This window comes from Bactrocera tryoni, chromosome 2, assembly GCF_016617805.1.
Source record: "Bactrocera tryoni isolate S06 chromosome 2, CSIRO_BtryS06_freeze2, whole genome shotgun sequence".
NCBI lineage: Eukaryota > Metazoa > Arthropoda > Insecta > Diptera > Tephritidae > Bactrocera > Bactrocera tryoni.
In genome coordinates, this window is record NC_052500.1 from 28695178 (window position 1) to 28713715 (window position 18538).

The 18538-nt window shown below is 36.8% G+C and overlaps 1 protein-coding gene across 1 annotated transcript in view; it reads right to left on the bottom strand.

Annotated features, from left to right (window-relative positions):
- Positions 1 to 9759: 9759 nt before the first annotated feature.
- LOC120769155 overlaps positions 9760 to 18538 on the bottom strand; it is a 39394-nt gene continuing 30615 nt past the window's right edge. The window contains exon 3 of the mRNA XM_040096038.1: positions 9760 to 10729. Within this exon, the coding sequence (XP_039951972.1) occupies positions 10515 to 10729 (215 nt within the window). The 3' untranslated portion in view covers positions 9760 to 10514. The remainder of the gene's footprint in view (positions 10730 to 18538) is intronic.

Below are 18538 nucleotides of genomic sequence, written 5' to 3' on the forward strand. Positions count from 1 at the left end.
TACGAAGTACTTCATTAGTCCTTTCGGTAGGGGGTTGGTTTAAAATTTAGTATTTGTTAGCAACTGTTAATAACAGATATATTTGAGAGACGCTGTGTTAATAAGTTTCCGTTTATGCCACAAAATGTTAACGGTTTGAGAGCCATTGCATGTGAACGACTGTTAGCAACGGATTTCCGCTAAATTTTTACATAACATTTTATTAACATTCTCTGTTCTGTTAATATATTTGAGACTGTTAACGAATTAAAGCAGAGACTGTTCAGTAAATGATTTCACCATGAAAATTTTTTCACCTCTGTTAGTGAACCAAATTTAATTCACCTCCGTATAGGTTAATATCTGAATACAGTGGTCGTCCAATACAGTGTGTTGTACACACAACAACAACATAATTGGTGAAAATTGAATATTCCTTTTTTAAACCAATAACAAATGCATTTATTTAAGTATATACATATATACATATGTACATACATACATATATGTAAATATAATTTATTTCAAGGGTAACAAAATTGTTTTCAATTTAAGTTTTTAAGATTTTTTAAGCTCTTTCTTGCAAATTCCTTAATTCAACATTGTTCGATACAGTCCAGGTGATACATTTATTATTGCTTTTTAGTGTTTACCCCCACTTGAAGTATCGTCTGATTTGGTATTGCAATACAGATCATGTGCATTGTCGCTTGCATTGGAAACTACAAAACTATCATCACAAATCCATTCATGAATATCACCGATTCCAACTGAACACTGCGAAGTTAATTTGCAAACAAAACCGAACGCTGTTAACCAAAGCCTTATATCAGAGAAAACTGAAGTTTTCAGGTTCAACGTTGATACAAGTAGTCCGTCATCGTTAGCCTTAACCAGTTTGTTTTCAGGTGGATGACTTGGAGTATTATCCAATATAAGCAGCGCTTCCTTTAAAAGGTTCTGTTCATCTAAACTTCAATAATGCTTAAGGGGTCAGTAGAGTACTCTTTTTAATTTTTTTTTTTTGCATTTGCTGTTCCCTTAAACCCTTAGAATTAAAGTAGAAACCCACTTTACCATTGGAACGTTTCGAAAAAGACCCGAAAATAATAATAAGCGACGTTCAGAGCGCTCGGAGTGCACAACTCAAACTTTAAACACATTCTTCTCAAAACACACTTTTTTAAACTGGCGGACTACTCCGGTCGAACTGCTCAACCGATTTGCTAAATTTTTTTTTAATGTTCACAGAACGCCTGGCTATCCGTCCCTATTTCATAATTCATAATTTTTTATAACTTATTGATAATGTTATGACAATATGTATGTAAAAAAACATGGGGAAAAAGTAAAAAAAAAAACGTAAATTACTTTTTTATTTATCAACATTTTTTCATGTTTCTAGTAGGGACGATAACCATTCACGTACGTTTTAAGAATAAATTGAGTTTTTGTGTTTTAGATGATCCCAATATGAAAAATCGTGTCCGCCAGTGAAAAAACGCATCTCATTCACCCAGCCATTTCTCCGACAAATGTCATCAAAAAATTCTGAAAAAATTTATTTATATACTTCACGATATACCTCATGATATGCGAAAAAAGTTCTATTGTAGAATAACAATTTCTATGAAAAAAAAAATGTCAAAAAGACATGCCAGATTACCGTACTGACCCCTTAAAACACGAGTTTTTGAATATTGCTGAAAAAAAATTTCGTTATTTTCTAACTTGTGAAACAAAGTGATCGGAAAATATACATATATTATAATATATTTTTTTAAGATGAAAATAAATATTCAACCAGACATCCTTTTCATATAGCAATTTCTGAGGGTTCTGAGATGTTCCAAACCCTAGAAGTTGTATTTTCTTGTTTCACGAAACATTGGTAGATGCTTCTTCAGGAAGCAATTTCCAATAAATACCGCTTTCACTAGCATTGAAAACGGTTTATAAGTGGTTCCATGCTATCTACATTAATTGGCAGCTTTTCACCAAATTCTTCAAGAAGACGTATTTCAACCATCAAACCAAAAATTCCTCGAAGAACTTATAGTGGAATGATACTCCTTCGTCGTTGTCTTAAAAACGGCACTACTAATCTGGATATTGTTTCAATTTTAAGTTATAAATATTAGAGGTTCTGTGCTATTACTGTTTTCGTTCGATGCACGAAATGAAGCAGCTCGACATTCCCAAGCGACATCGCTTCGCTCTTTCCGCTCTTGAAAAGTTCCGCGAAGATCCGACATTTTCGAGCTGAATTTTGTTCAGCGATGAGACCCATTTTTAGTTTAATGGGTTTGTAAAAAAGCAAAAGTGCCGCATTGGTGACGAAGAGCAACCTTAAGAGATTGAAGAGCTGCCATTTCGTCCAGAAAAAACAAGGGTTTATTGTGGTTTGTAGGCCATTTGTAGACATCATCGGATCATATTTCTTAAAAAGTGACTTTTCTTGTAGGGATATGTAAAATCTAAAGTCCGTGCGGGCAATCTTGCTTCGATTCAGGCCCTGGAGCAAAACATCACGCGTGTTCTTCGCCAGTTACCAGTCAACTTGAGCAATCAAAATTCCGTCCTTGTATGGAAAATTTTTTTCGTTGACGAGGTATCTTCACAAAATTTTGCATAGAATATTATCCGAAGAATCGCAAAACACATTGTTCAAATCGGACTCCTATATCATATACTTGCAACACGATCTAACCAATCAAAGTCAAAATAAATGTCTTTTTGTACTTTGTACTTTGTGCTATTCGAAATGCACCTGTAAAGGGTATTACGGCTTCGGTGCAGCTGAAGTTAACAAATTTTTCTGATTTTAAATCTTCTTAATAAAATTAACACTATCCGATCAACGCGATAACCAAATTTAGTGCTATTACTTTTACACCAGTAATCGCTACGTATTTATTAACCAATTCATATTAAAAACAACAAAAACTATTGCAATCTAAAATATATTAAATAAGTCAAAAAAGGCAGCAAACTCGATTTGGCAAAATCTATGTGTCTGTATGCAAATCTTGACATTAATCTTATGCATTAAACGGCAGTGAAATGGGACGCTAGCGACGGAGCGCATTGGCGGGACCAAAATAGAGGAACGCGAACAAGAATGATATATGTATATAGTACTTAAATTATGTGTAAACAAAAATCGTTAAATATAATATGTGTGTGTGCGTGAGTCAATGTGCGTGACAGTTAAATAGTTGGAAGTCGACGGCGCGCATGCGCAATGCGTTTCGAGTTGCATTATTTCTTTTTGCCTGCAATTAGTTGCCATGCGAATGGCAGAAAAAAAAACAATAACAGTTAACTTGAATTATAAACATGGCAGCACATATTTGCCTCATATTGTTTACTCAGAATGCAAAATAAATCTCTGTTTTGGAAAAAAAGGAGCAGACTGAAGCAAAAACTTCGTGCCACATGCCAATTGCCACTCAGACTGCCTTAGGCGACAAGTTTGTGCGTGGATTGTTGGTTTTTACTCGGCTAGAATTTGATTTTAAACTACTTAAATGTATAGAAAATATTATAAAGACCTAAATCTTTCATATCTGAATGCGTTATTTCAAGAATAAAAACATACATATTTTATCTTAACTTGAAATATGTATTGAAAATTCTCCGAACTTTTTAAAAAAAATATTGGTTTTCATCATCTCCTTTTTATCGAATTTGTTAACTTCCTACAAGATAATAGAAGGAAATAAAAAGTTAGACGAGAAGAATATAATGGTTGAGCTGAGAATGCATTTCCCTTAAGCGGCCTTAAGCTATTCAGCTCCTGCAAGGGTTGCGTGAAAAACGGACTTTAGAGGAGGTGACTAGAAACAATTACATCACCTTCAGAAGATCATAAAGTCAATCTGCAGAATGTGTGGAGAATGTGCCAAGACTTCATCCAGTTGAAACAAGATATCTTCTGCTGCTCCCAATGTTGCAATATTTTGAGAAGTTTTGTTGGAAAAAGTCAAATATTTCAAATTTATAATATTGCTGAATAGGTCTTAAATGATTGTCTTTTGGGAGGCACAATGCACCAATGATGGCTTAAGTGCAACGCTCTTGCACATTTAACCAACAAACAGACAATATAATTAATAAACACACTAACGGCAAAACCACATTTGCCCACACCAAGCGATATTTTCAATTCCCACAGCGACTTCAAAAAGTGTCAGCGGTTAATTAACTAACAGAAATATAAAAATGTTTGCCATTAATGAACTTTTTGCAAAAACAAAAAAAGCTACTTTCGGTTGCTCAGAAGCTATAATACCCATCACAAAGACAAAAGATTCCTTAAAAGAACTTTTGATCGGTCTGTTTAAGTATATGGCAACTTTAGTGATTCGTTCAGAGCAATGTTTTCGGAGATTGCCCTTTGCCTTGCCAAATTTCGATAAGATATCGTCTCAAATAAAAACAATAATTCCGATCGTTCAGTTTGTATGGCAGCCATATGCTATGGTGGTTCGATATCAGCGGTTCCAAAGAAAGAGCAGCTTATTGGGAAGAAAAGTATGTGGGCAAAATGTCAGGTTGATTTCACAAAAATTGGTAGATTCGCGTGTTGACAGACGAACATAGCTACAAATATCGACTCAGCTCGTTAGGCTGATCATTTATATCGGGTCTTCTACGACTTGTTCAAGGTGCAAAAAAGTTTATCCCAAGTTCAGATAAATAGTTGTAGTGTGAATGACTTAAGTCTGGCTGTAATAGGTAGATATGATAAAAACAAGTATTTAGAATTCAACTAACTGCAGGGGAGGGAAACAACTCATACAGAAAATGAGAAGAAATGAATATCTGGAACGATTTATTTTTCCATTTTTGCTATTGAACAACACTGAGGTTAGTTCAGGTTAAGCTGGTAGGCCAATAAGCTATGCATAGATCATTTTGATGGTTTGAAATATCAGATGGAGTTTAGCTGCTAGGTCCAAGAGGAGTAGTCATCCTTTAGGACAGCGGCGCTTGAAGCAAATTTTAACACACTTTTCAAGCATATTATTAATACCTTGACGTTGAAAGCCATTTTTGGATTTATGAAGCTTGATGAGGACTTATAAATTTCAAACTTAATTTGATAGGGAGTTAACACATGCCGTTCTCACTGTTTGCTCTCAGGTTCGTTTCGTCCTGTTTGACTTAGGTAGTGCAAAATCCAGAAACCTGCATGATGTTCTAAGTAAAATTTCCGGTTAGTAAACCAGAAATAAATCTGACCCCCAATATTGCTTTCCTTACCTGACAGGAGTGAGATAGGGCTGCTGTAGGCGGAGATAAGTACTTATAAGGATGGGCCAAAACCACATAATCGAGTAGGAGGTGGTGTTATTTCAGCGAAATTATGTGCCAGAGCTGCCTTCCGACTACCAGACCACTGCAGTGTCTTCCAAGCGGATATAACAGCAATTAAAGAAAACCTCTCTGTTTTGACAAAGACTATGATCAGTACAAGGAATATATTTATATGTATATACGGATAGCCGGAGGATGGAGTCATGTGTAGAAGTTCACGCAAGTGAGGAAAGTCCTCTGATCGCCATTCACTTGGGAGTGGCCAGAAACGATTCTTTTACACATGGCTCAAGCAGCTCACTACTTCCGGTCTTTGACCAAGTATCCTCTGGGTAGCCTAAGAACATCCGTTCGAAGGCGAGCTAAAGTGAGAAGGCGAAACATTCCCTACAAGGGTTGTGCGCTGGGTTTGGGACCCGCCACGTAAAAAAACACCCCCAGTGAAGAGCTATAACCAGCCTCGGATGAGAGACCCCCCCCTCATAATTCCCGTCCTGCTGTTTGGTGCAGAGTCTTGGACGATGTCAACAACGGATGAGTCGACGTTGCGAGTTTTCGAGAGAAAAGTTCTGCGAAAGATTTATGGTCCTTTGCGCGTTATCCACGGCGAATACCGCATTCGATGGAACGATGAGCTGTACGAGATATACGACGACATCGACATTGTTCAGCGAATTAAAAGACAGCGGCTACGCTAGCTAGGTCATGTTGTCCGGATGAACGAAAACACTCCAGCTCTGAAAATATTCGACGCAGTACCCGCCGGGGGAAGCAGAGGAAGAGGAAGACCTCCACTCCGTTGGAAGGACCAAGTGGAGAAGGACCTGGCTTCGCTTGGAATATCCAATTGGCGCCACGTAGCGAAAAGAAGAAACGACTGGCGTGCTGTTGTTAACTCGGCTATAATCGCTTAAGCGGTTTCTACGCCAATTAAGAAGAAGATATACGGATAGCCAAGCGGCGGTGAAATCACTGAAGCTGCCAAGCGTTAGGCCGAAGTTAGTAAAACAATGATCTCTTATAGAATCTGAGAGCACAATAGACCATAGGTCGCAGTGCAAAGCCTCTATTTTTTATTTATCTGATTTCACGATAAACCTACTCCTGGTACCTGTGAAGCAGATGAACAGGCTAAAGCAGAAATGTATCTAGAATTAGACTCCGATAAAGAAGGAATAAGTGTACATATGAATGGAACATGGGCCGCACATGCCGACTATTCAAATTCAAAAGGAATAAGAACTGTAGTAGGTGTACTAATAGGCCACTGTCTAAATGGCAGATATTCCAGCAGACTGGGAATACAAAACAACGACTATGGTAGAAGTTACCAAGCGGTAGAAGAAGAAGATTCTATAGAAGCTTTGCGAAAGAATGAACATGAATGCAAGCCCGAGATTCTTGACGTTGTCTCAGAATTTGCACATATAAAACTTTCTGCATTGATGAACTTCATCAAGAGTTAAGGGGGTTTCAAAAAGGACATAATAGAGTAAGGCGATTTTAGTCCGGGTAGCTTCACAATGGGCCTAGTCAAGGCTTATATGCGTCGTCAGACATCCACTTTATCTACCTAAGCCAGTCATACATTTTAGCTCTTAGTAGCGTTCAATGTGAGTGAGTAACCCTTGAGGTGGTCAGCTCAGTCACCAGTATCGTGACATCCATTGGCATATGTGTGCGTGTATGAAATTCAAAACTGTAAATGCAATTTTTGCATGCCAGTTAATTCTTTTTTACCCCGACCCGCAGACACGGTCATTGTCAATTACGAGCATGTACGAACAAACTAAGGCGGCGGTCAAAGGCCAGACGTGCCGGCGCAGAGTCGCAGAGCTAAGTGTAGGCGGTGAACGCAGCATTCTAAAAACACACAGCCGCAATCAACGAGGAAGATTAGAGCGCAGTGACTACACAAAAAATTAAATCATGACAAAGGAACGTTGGAAAGAATAAAAAAGGAGCAATTAAACATAATTGCATTTCCGCTGATTTCTGAGTGTGGTTTGACTGCACTTGCACTGCTGAATAGCAGAAACATGAAACCAAAATGAGAGTAGTTATTGACGCATATAAAAGCTGTGTGTAGTCGAAGAAGCAGACACTTTACCTACGGCAGTAATGATGAGGCATTAGGATCAGACTATGGAAATGGAGGAAGATATGCCTAGGCAATCATTACACAAAACACTTTCTTGTATAAACTTCACTTTTGAGAAATTTTTAAGTCCTTGCGTCTTTTTCGACGTTATAACATTCTATCGAAGATCGACTAATTTTGCCTCGCTTATTATTTATATCTATACTTTATAGGGTATTCTTAGTTTTCTGCTTAACTTCACAATCACATACATTTCTCTCTGTATTTTCGGGTTTCTTTCTATCTTCTTTGTAAACAGTCAACTGCAAGTCGTAATTTAAATTAAATGTAAGTAAAATCTTACCTTGGCGCTGGCGAAGAATATTGACAGTTTGAAATGTTTTCACAGTTCTCTAATATTCAAAGAGTCAATTTCAAATCTTCATTTTGCAAGTAGTACAAATATGAATGAAGTATGAACCGTGAAAAGAAAATCAGCACACACAACTTTTTGGTTTAAAGCCGAAAAGGAGTTGCCCCTATGCCGTTATGTCTGAATTTGGTATCCCCGCATATTTAATATGGCTTTGTAAATTTTTCGAGTCGTTCGATACCAAGCGAGGTTTCAGGCTAGTAGGCTTCGTCACGTATGACTTCTTAAATCTATTCCTGGAGAAACAAATACGAGTTCCAGAGCTAAATAGAGGAGGTACAATCTTCTTTAAGAGTGTTCAGTTGCTGGCGATATAGAAATCATTGGCCTCAGCAACAGCCGTTAGTTTCGTTTTCTCCACGATAGATAAGGAAGCGAAGTAAATGGGTCTGATAGTGAACGAGGTTAAGACGAAATATCTCCTGTCATCTAACAAACCGTAAACGCATTCGCGGCTTGGTTCGCACGTCACTGCTGACAAGCATATCTTTGAAGTCCTACGAAATTTTGTTAATCTAGTAGTCAGCATTAACACCAACCACAATACCGACCTTGAAATTCAATGCAATTACTCTTGCTATTTTGGACATGACATCATTCAATGAGTCGGAGTAGGAGTGTTCGAGAGAAAAGTTTTGTGGAATATTTATAGTTCTTTACGTTACGCATTGGCAACGACAAATACCGAAGTCGATCGAACGATGAGCTATATGAGATATACGACGACATTGACATAGTTCAGCTAATCAAGAGTCAGAGGGTGCGCTCCAGCTTTGAAGGTTTTCGATTCAGTACCCGCCGGTGGAAGCGGAAAAAGACCTCGGCTACGTTGGAGAGATCAAGTGGAGAGGCACCTGGCTGCACGAGAAGAAGTTCTGGCCTGCTGTTCTTGATTCGGCTTTAACAGCGTGCTGTTTCATTGGGTATTAACTGGGAATTAGGGTTAGCTTATTGTGCACTAAAGGTGAATTTTGTCCATTTCATTTCCTTCAAAGTAATCCCCTCTCGCTGCAGTACACTTATGCCAACGAATTTTCCAGTTATCACAGCACTTGGAAAAATCCTCCGCCATGATGGCCATCAGAGCCTTCTTCGATTCAGCTTTTATATCCTCAATTGAGTCAAAACGGTGTGCTCGGAGTGGTCATGTGAATTTGCTGAATAGCCAGAAGTTACACGAAGGTAAATTAGGCGAATGCGGTGGTGATATTAGTTGAAAATGTGGCGAAATAATCACGAATAACCAATGAGGTATGAGGTGGTGCATTGTCGCACTTCTTTGTACAGTAAATTCAGACATGTTTGTAGGAAAAATCGAAGAATTAACTTTTAGAGCCTCACAAAACGACGCGTATCTCAAATACTAAGGTATATTTTGACGTGAAATTTAGCATAGATGTCACTAACAGTACTACCAAAAAAAAATTTACCGATTCGAGTAGTGAATGGTGTAGCGTGCAATGTGCGTATGGGATCCAATTCTTGGTTACCAGTCCAGAGCTGTACGGAAGCTCAATTGGTAGTAGTTTCGGCTATGAGTTCCGACTGGAAACTGAATTCTGGTACCACGGGGAACAGGAGCCTTTGGAGTACGCTTATGCGAACTGGCCACTCGAGGAGTTTTGTGGTGGTTTTGATTAAAAGCCGAATGCGGGAAGAACTGACACTTTGTCAATTGAATGTGGAGTTTCATTGCAACCGGTTGCCGAACCCAAAGTGCGGCAGATGTATTAGATGGGCCTCGAAACCTACCAAAGTGGTTAGTGTGTACATTCCACGCTATTTATTGGTACTGAAAATAACTGCCGTTTCCAGTGCTTTTTCAACGCATTGATTTGATCCGCTGTGCTCTTGAGCGCCTTGGGCCCACGTTAAACACACCGGACGTTGTTCCATCGTGTAGCATTAATTAAAAAACAAATATTTCTTAAATTATTAAAAACAATTATTGACCGAGTTGTTGCTACTTTATTTACTTTACTTTATTTTATGATAATTTAAATACTAAATTACACAGTATTTAGATGTTCAAAATCATTGTTGGCTATTTTGTACACAATTATGTGAGTAACGGTAATACATTTTTGTATGTTTGTATAAACGATATTATTTATTTTTAGGGTTATAAAGGCTTCATAATGAAACTTCACTTGCTGATGGCTAGAGTTCAACAGTTACTGCATATTTAGTGTACTAGAAACCGTTATATGTTACCATAATTTCCTGATTATTAAGAGCTCTTTATTGTAAAACTCTGTGTGTTTTGCTTGGCGGTGCTGAAATCGAATTCTCTTACTTTTTAAAATATTTGTGTTTTGTGCGAATTTCATTAGATATAGTTTTGAGTTGTTTTTGTAATAATTTTTTTGAAGGTTTTCAAAAAATTTACTCTAAATGTTTTCAAAAAAATGTTCTCTAAATATTTTCGATTTGAAGTGTAAATTTAGCTATGTAGATATTTGTCAAACAATTTACAGTTATAGAACCGACAACTCCAACGAATTATAAATAAGTTGTGGTTTTTTTTACATTCATTGAAAAATTAATTCGCTAACTTATAGTATGTTTAAAAGTGACTTATGTGTTTAAACATAAAACTATTTAAAGAGCTGGTTTTGTCTTAAGATTACAAAGCATTGCAAAGGTGGACTCCAAACGTTTTCCGCCATAACCTCAACTGCGCGCCCACTTCGACGAACTTCATTTGATCAGTTTGATTAGCAGCGTGCCGATGGGTAACAGGACTAACGCGACGTAAGGCGAGGAGGCGGCAGCGCCATTGCAGCCGTCAGTGCTGCAGGTTTGACAGAAAGTCGTTTTGATGTATGATGAGCTAGTTTCATGACCGCAACGATCGGAGGAGTCTTCATAGTCTTCGTAAAAGCAAGAGCGCGAAATTACACGTTTGCCATAGACTGTAATGAGAAAAATAATATAGGTGAAATATATTGTAATTCTGTAAGTTACTTTCTAGTATATATTATTATACCCTGAACAGGGTATACAGTTACGGACAATAAAATAGAATCATCCATGATACTAACTTTCCGATCTAAATAAAATATGAATTTGATTGAAATTCCACTAAGTATTATCATTATTATTTACTTCATATCAAGTGCTATTGATAGCAGTAAAAACATTGGAAAAAAAGTTACAAAGGTAAAAAATATATTTCAAAAATTCGAAGGACAAAAAAATAGAATCAAAATATATTTAAAAAAAATATTTTTTTAAGGGAAATAACAGAAAAAATTGTTAATACATTGCGTCTAATACAGATGCACACCTTCTAGGCATAGACCTAATTAGGCTACCGAAACTGTTCTGTGGAACAGAATACCAGACCTTTGTACCTTCTCTCAGAATTCTGTCTTAATTTTCGGTTTAACGGGTGCAATATTTTCCTTAACAATTTTCGTGTAAGTGTTTGATTGGATTCAGATCTGCTAATTGCTCTGGCCAAGCCATAACCCTAACACCAAGATCTGAAAACCATTTTTTGAAAGACCCGAAGTATGTGTTGGCGAGAGTATTAGGTTTCGTGCAGCGAGGAACCGAGAAAAGTCGGAGATTTTTACTTTTAAGCACATGTCATCGATTCCATTGCCCGACGTTATTACCGTGCAATTATCAGCGTATAAGGTGATAGAAATTCTCTCTGGCGGAGGAGGAGAGGACACCTCCTACGGAACTCCTTCAAAGCGTCAATTGTCTTTACCACCGGAGAGAGGGGAGTTATCGGACGTAAAATATATTGGTTTGTGAACGTACAAAATCTAACTCGTGCAAGAAATATAACTGAATGACCTTCAAGCACGTCGCACCTTCAGTTCACAAGATAATTTTGTTTAGAGATGAAGTTGACTTTTGACTAAAGGGACACGACAATAAAAATATTAACGAACTGTGAGTGATGTGATCCCGTTCAATCCTAAAACGGTCACTGTTTATAGCCGGAGAGAAGCATTGCTTTCTATTTCTTCAAATTTTAGCAGGACATAATATTACAGTCAATGGGGAGGGCTATATAGTGCCATGATTAATGCCTGATTTTGCGGATGTTAATAGAGACGACCTTTGCTTCCAACAAGAGGGAATAACAAGCCAAGCAAGCAATTAATTTATTTTGGCGTGGCTTCCAAGATCTGGGGGCTTAAGGCCCCTAAACTATTTTTGTGGCATATGTATATAAAGGTTGACGCCTCGGAAGAGAATATTTGATGTGTTATTGCCGACATATGACCATAATTAAGTGATCTCTCGGCTTGAATTTATTCCAAACCGCCGCGGTAGACATTTGCCCGAAATAATTTTTAAAACATAATGGCAAACTCTTACAATTAAATATAAGCTAATGTTTTGGTAATTAATTTATATGTATATTAAATATTCTTCAAAACCACATGTCTCAAAAGACATCTTATGCATTCAAATATACTTCTAGCCCCACAATTACATAGATACGGCTTTTTACGGCCATGTAACGCAAAGTGAGCATCACTATGTACAAAAGCCATCAACTACACCATCAAACGCGCTGCCACTTCCTAACTATTATAGCAATCCAACCACCAATTTTCAGCAAGGCCCAATTAAGTAAAACTTTGCCTCGCCAGTACTCGTGACGAACTTCAAATCGACGTCTTACATAACTGCTGCTACGCTCTAACATTACTGACTATTTTTCAGAGAAAACGCAATTGTTGAAAAATATTGGCAACTGCCTTAATAAGCAACTTGCCGCCACCAAAATGGGCGAAACTCTTAAAACCACTCCATAACGACGATCAACAGCAACAAGCAGCCAAACGATCACGATGCGTTTGTTTATTTTGAGCCACTGGTTGGTACTGTAAACGCAAGAGATGTGAGAAAAAGTATAAAACAAAAAACTAAGATAAAAAGAAAAAAAATAATAAAAATTAAATTACAAAGCTTGGCACTTTAAGAAGCGACGAAAACAATACTAAAACTAATATCTTTGCACGATCGGTCTAACTGTAAGTTTTTGCGTCAAATTACGTATCTTAAGGAAGGACTTTAAATCAATCGGTCAATTGGCATCGAGTTTTAATTAGAATTGACATTGCTGACCAAAAACCATAATTACAAGCTAGCGATTGTCAGTTATATGGCGAATTAGCAAACAAAAACAAAACAGTTAATTTATGCGCTCAAGTAAAAAATATATCAATAATAACTCAGCGCTATTTTGCTCCAACGGTAATTTGGTGGCGTGGCGTACATATGTCACAATAATTCATTTTTTGTGATTATTGCACTCATTATTTAACAACTTAATTACTTTTCTGCTGAGCACTTTTGGCAGTCGTTTTCTACATTTATATTGATTTTGCTATTTCTCTCATTTAGATGATTCATTCATGCGATATATTTATGATTTTTCGTATAAATGTGGGTCGCCTTTATACAAGGTCTGTCGCAACAGAAACAGGACTGTTAAAAAAAAACAACAAAAAATTAATATTTTTCAAAAGTTATATTTTTTTATTCAAAGTAGTTTCCTTGTGAGTGTTTAAGGAAATTTTTCGGAATGATCTTGAGAATATCGGTCGTCGCCTTTTGGATAGCTGAGATGAAATGAAACCAGTGTACTTTCGTGGGCAAATGAAGTTTTCCAAATAGGTAAAAATTACAGGGTGCCAGATCAGGTGAGTAGGGTGAGTGAGTTCAAACTTTTTATTTCATATACCCACCTATAGGTGGCGCCCCCAGAAACAGTTATATTTAAAAAATTCTGTTTCTTTTGCGACAGACCTTGTATTTCGAGATTAGAGAACTAAAATAAATTTTGATTATCGAAAATATTTCTGTTGCTTTTCAGCATTCCATTAAGCCTTTTACACTTTTGTACACGTTTAAATCAATTTTCGTAGCACTTTTGTCACTTTGATTGAGGTATTTCCAAGAAATGCTTTTTGAGCTCCTCTCCAAGTTTCGAAAACTGTTGATCTCTTACTTTAGTCTTAGTTTAGTTTAGTTTTTTTGTACGGGAATTAGAAGAAGATTCATAATCTGTCAAGATGTGATAGACTTGTTTCGAAGCATCGCTTTCGTATCTTTTTAACATTTCTCTCGAACAATCGACAACGACCTCTTATTTCAGCGATTAGGAATTGTGTGGGATTCAAAGTGTTCAAATTTTTTTACTGCCAAATATTAATGCAATATTGAATGTAGTATGTTGGTCCCACAAATGCCCATAGATATCTCAATCTTACGATAGATCACATGACGATCTTGCAGTATCAGTTTGCGTACAGCGTCTATAGTTTCCGGAACAACAACTGATTGTGGACGACATTTCTGAAATTCGTCTTTAAGAGCTCACCTCGATTAGATTCACCACACCATCGATAAGCACTAATCCTTGATGGAGCTTTATTTTCAAAGTTTAAATTAGGTTCATCGATGCACTGTTGCTAAGTTAATTCACATCTAAAGTTGTAAAAAAATAATAGTGCGAAAATGTTCGCGATTTAGTTCCATTTTTTGGTCGAGATAAATATTTTAAGTTACTGTATATAACACAAATAGCGCTCGTATGTCAAAACATTCTGAGTATACTATAACATCAAAAATATAAAACTTCACGATAAAATTGTGAGTTATCAGATTGTTACAAAAGGTTTGCCAAATCCCGAAAAAAGGAAAATTTCCCGGAGTTCGTATGGTTGTCTTCGACAATAATTTGTGGAAAATTTTATGAAGATATCTTACCAAATTAAAAAGTTTCCAAACCATAGAACCATGCTTTTGATAAAGCAGTTATATGACAGTTACATATATCCTATTTTATTTATATAAGTAAATACAGTTGGCTTTTAAACCAGAAAACCACTTTTATATATTGTGCTAGTCTGCAAATATATTCTTCTTTTCCATGGCTTCACAAAAGACGCAATTCCCGTGCGATCTCTCTAGATCAGCCATCTAACCTAACTTAACCGAACCTGCAAAAATTGTTACATTTGTGGCCAAGTATTGTTACATACTACTAACTTTTTAATAAAAGTTAATGGAGATAACTAGACTTACAGTTAGAAAAGTGTATTATTTTACACATTGAAAATTGCTTTGGATTTCGAAAGTATTTGGCATGCTCTCAGACACAATGATGTTGCCAAATTTATAGCAATCGGTAAACTACGCCGGCGTAAGTAAATGGGATGGAGAAAAAGCTATGCCGAAGTTATTTTCTCAAAATGTACTCGGAGATTTCAAACGTGATCAATTTAGAAATTATAAAGCAACTTTACATATACAAATATTTATAAAAGTTATTATTGTTCTGAAAAGTGGATCGGAGAAAAGTTTTGTGCTGATAGTTGAAAGCTTTTCAGGCAACCATTAAGTGCCAAATTACGAAGAAATAGCGCAAAATGTGCTGGAAAACTAGTCTGAAGTCTGGAAGTAACTTTTAATATCAAGTTAGGCCAGTTTTCCAGTCATCTGGATAAATTTTCGAATAATATTGGAAATTATATCGAAGAATAGAGAGAGTGGTTTCATCAGAATCGAAAAATAATTCAAAAAAGATTTAAAGTTTATAGGGTCGCCATATGATAATAGATTACTGCTGGCCCTTAAAAGTAGATTTTCAAAAGATTGTGATGCTATAAATATGGGTGGTCCATTTCGAGGTTCCCTACTTTTAAGAAAAAAAACACAAACTTTAAATTTAGTTTTTATTATCATTCGGCATTAGGCATTTAGGCACGGTCTCCGTTGACGGTTACGTTCTCACTGGTATAATTTTTGAAGAAATATGGGTCAGAAACCACACCAAATCTTTTCATTGAGCCAGAAATAGGCCTAATCGCTGAATAAAATTTGGCTTAAAAATGTCGATTTTTTTTGGAACTTTTCAAGAGCCCATAGAGTGAAACAATGTTGCTTGGGAAGGTCGTTTAATATCTCGAAGTAAAATGCGCCAAGACGTTCCATGAAAAAATGTTCTCTGATTGGATCACCCGTTAGAGTGATGTTTGTTCAGTTTGTATAGCTAATTCAAAAGCAGTAGTGGTTTTCCAATAGTCTAATTTATATCTTTTTCGTAAGTTACTACAACCGAAGTTTGTACTTAAAACATTTATGCTTTTTTTTTACATGTTTTTCCAATGATAAAATACGGCAATACCTAATCAAATACCACTTCAAGTTTAAATCAGCTTGTCAGTTAGCATGGTGCCCAGCCTAATGACCATAAAGTCTTTATCACTGCACCCATCGGTCAGCGACACATACGACAAGTCCCCACAGCATTATTATCGGATATGCCTTTTCTGTATAACATATTCATATAAAAGTGTCAAGATATCCTGGGCGTAACTAGTAACTTTTGATTGGCAGTGCAAACATGTCCGATAAAATAAACAAATGGACGCATAAAACCCGAAACAAATCGAAAATGGCTGCAGCTGAATGAACTTACGCTCAAGTTGTTTTGCTGTTGATTTGATTGTTTGCTACGTTGAAGTTGGGTTGTTGGCGTATAATCCGCAAATAAGCATACACGTATGTATATGTATAGTATTTATTACATATATGTATATGTGTACGTGCGTGCGTTTTTATTTGACGTACGCAAGTTTTTACATTTTCGCTGCTTAAGGGAGCTTTTTGATTTTATTTTTTCCAATGAGTTTACAATTCGAGACAATCACTGAGAATTCCACAACACAAAAGTAACACGAGACATAAAAAATTCCAGCAAAAAGTGCGCAAAATGCAATGAAAACATGCAATTCTATTTGTTATACCTTGAACATGCAGCGAGAAACGTGGGAGACCCTATAAAATATATGAATATATAACTGATTGGTTTTTGGCATAGCGATCTGAAATTTTGCAAGCGGCTTTTTCTTCCTGAAAATATGGAAATATGTTAAAACCACCGATATCGGGGTACTATAGCGCATAGCTGCCATACGAACCGATTGTTCAAAATCAAATCTTTATAACTTATACAAGTATGTTATAAGAAGAGCAACTGAGGAGGGTATTATAGCTTTGGTACAGCCGAAGCTTAAGGTTTTTCTTGTTTTTCTTTTTGTTTTTGTTCATGAAAAAAATGCGAATTGTGCGAACGACAAACTGTGAAAATGCGTTTTCGCTTTTTTATTAGTTTCGTTTTTGAAGTCTGACGTTTGGCGCGTTTTTTGTGTATTTTCAGTACAACAGTGTTTGTTGTTGTTGACTTTATTGCTTTTAAATAAGTTTTGGAAACATATAATGTAGACAAGTAGGCAAATAGTTGGATGCAGTGAACCGCGAGTGGTGAGCATATTTAGAAAATTAGTTTGCAACACGTGGGGGAAGGGGGGAAGGCATTGGCGCAATATGTGAGACAGTGGTCGCTTGCTGGTTACTGAGTCTCTGTAAGGTATGTAGTTGGTCAAACTTGTCTGCTGGAAGTCCTTGGACCTATTTATTGCGAATGTGCAACTGTCATGGAACTAGACAGGTTACACAAATACAGCCGAATCCATACGCACATGTGTTTGCAAATACAGACGTTGTATTGGAGTATATATACCCCTTACCATATACTTGTATATGTATGGACGAACTTCGATGCAGATTTAGGGTCTACTAAAAACAGTTATATTTATTCAGTACTTAACATAACTTTCAATGGGCGAGCTTTACAAATTAAAAATTTTTATTTGTAGTCGTGACAGTAATACTTGTAGTTGTGTTAGTAAATATTTCTGTTTACATATGAAAAAACTAGCCCGGTGCTAGCCATGCTTAACGTTAACTTCGGCTGCACCGAAGCTATAATACCATTAAGAAGCGTATTTTTATACTCTCGCAAGAATGTTGCTAAGGAGAGCATTATAGTTTTGTTCACATAACGGTTGTTTGTAAGTCCTAAAACTAAAAGAGTCAGATATAGGGTTATATATACCAAAGTGATCAGGGTGACGAGTAGAGTCGAAATCCGGATGTCTGTCTGTCCGTCCGTCCGTCTGTCCGTCCGTCCGTCTGTCCGTCCGTCCGTCCAAGCTGTAACTTGAGTAAAAATTGAGATATCATGATGAAACTTGGTACACGTATTTCCTGACTCCATAAGAAGATTAGGTTCGAATATGGGCAAAATCGGCCCACTGCCACGCCCACAAAATGGCGGAAACCGAAAACTTATAAAGTGTCATAACTAAGCATAAATAAAGATATTAAAGTGAAATTTGGCACAAGGGATCGCATTAGGGAGGGGCATTTTTGGAAGCATTTTTTTTGGAAAAGTGGGCGTGGCCCCGCCCCCTACTAAGTTTTTTGTACGTATCTCGGAAACTACTATAGTTATGTCAACCAAACTCTACAGGGTCGTTTCCTTCAGACATTTCCATGTACAGTTCAAAAATGGAAGAAATCGGATAATAACCACGCCCACCTCCCATATAAAGGTTATGTTGAAAATCACTAAAAGTGCGTTAACGGACTAACAAAAAACGTCAGAAACACTAAATTTTACGGAAGAAATTGCAGGAGGAAGCTGCACCCAGGCTTTTTTTAAAAATTGAAAATGGGCGTGGCCTCGCCCACTTATGGACCAAAAACCATATCTCAGGAACTACTAAACCGATTTCAATGAAATTAGGTATATAATATTTTCTTAACACCCTGATGACATGTACGAAACATAGGTGAAATCGGTTCACAACCACGCCTTCTTCCAATATAACGCTATTTTG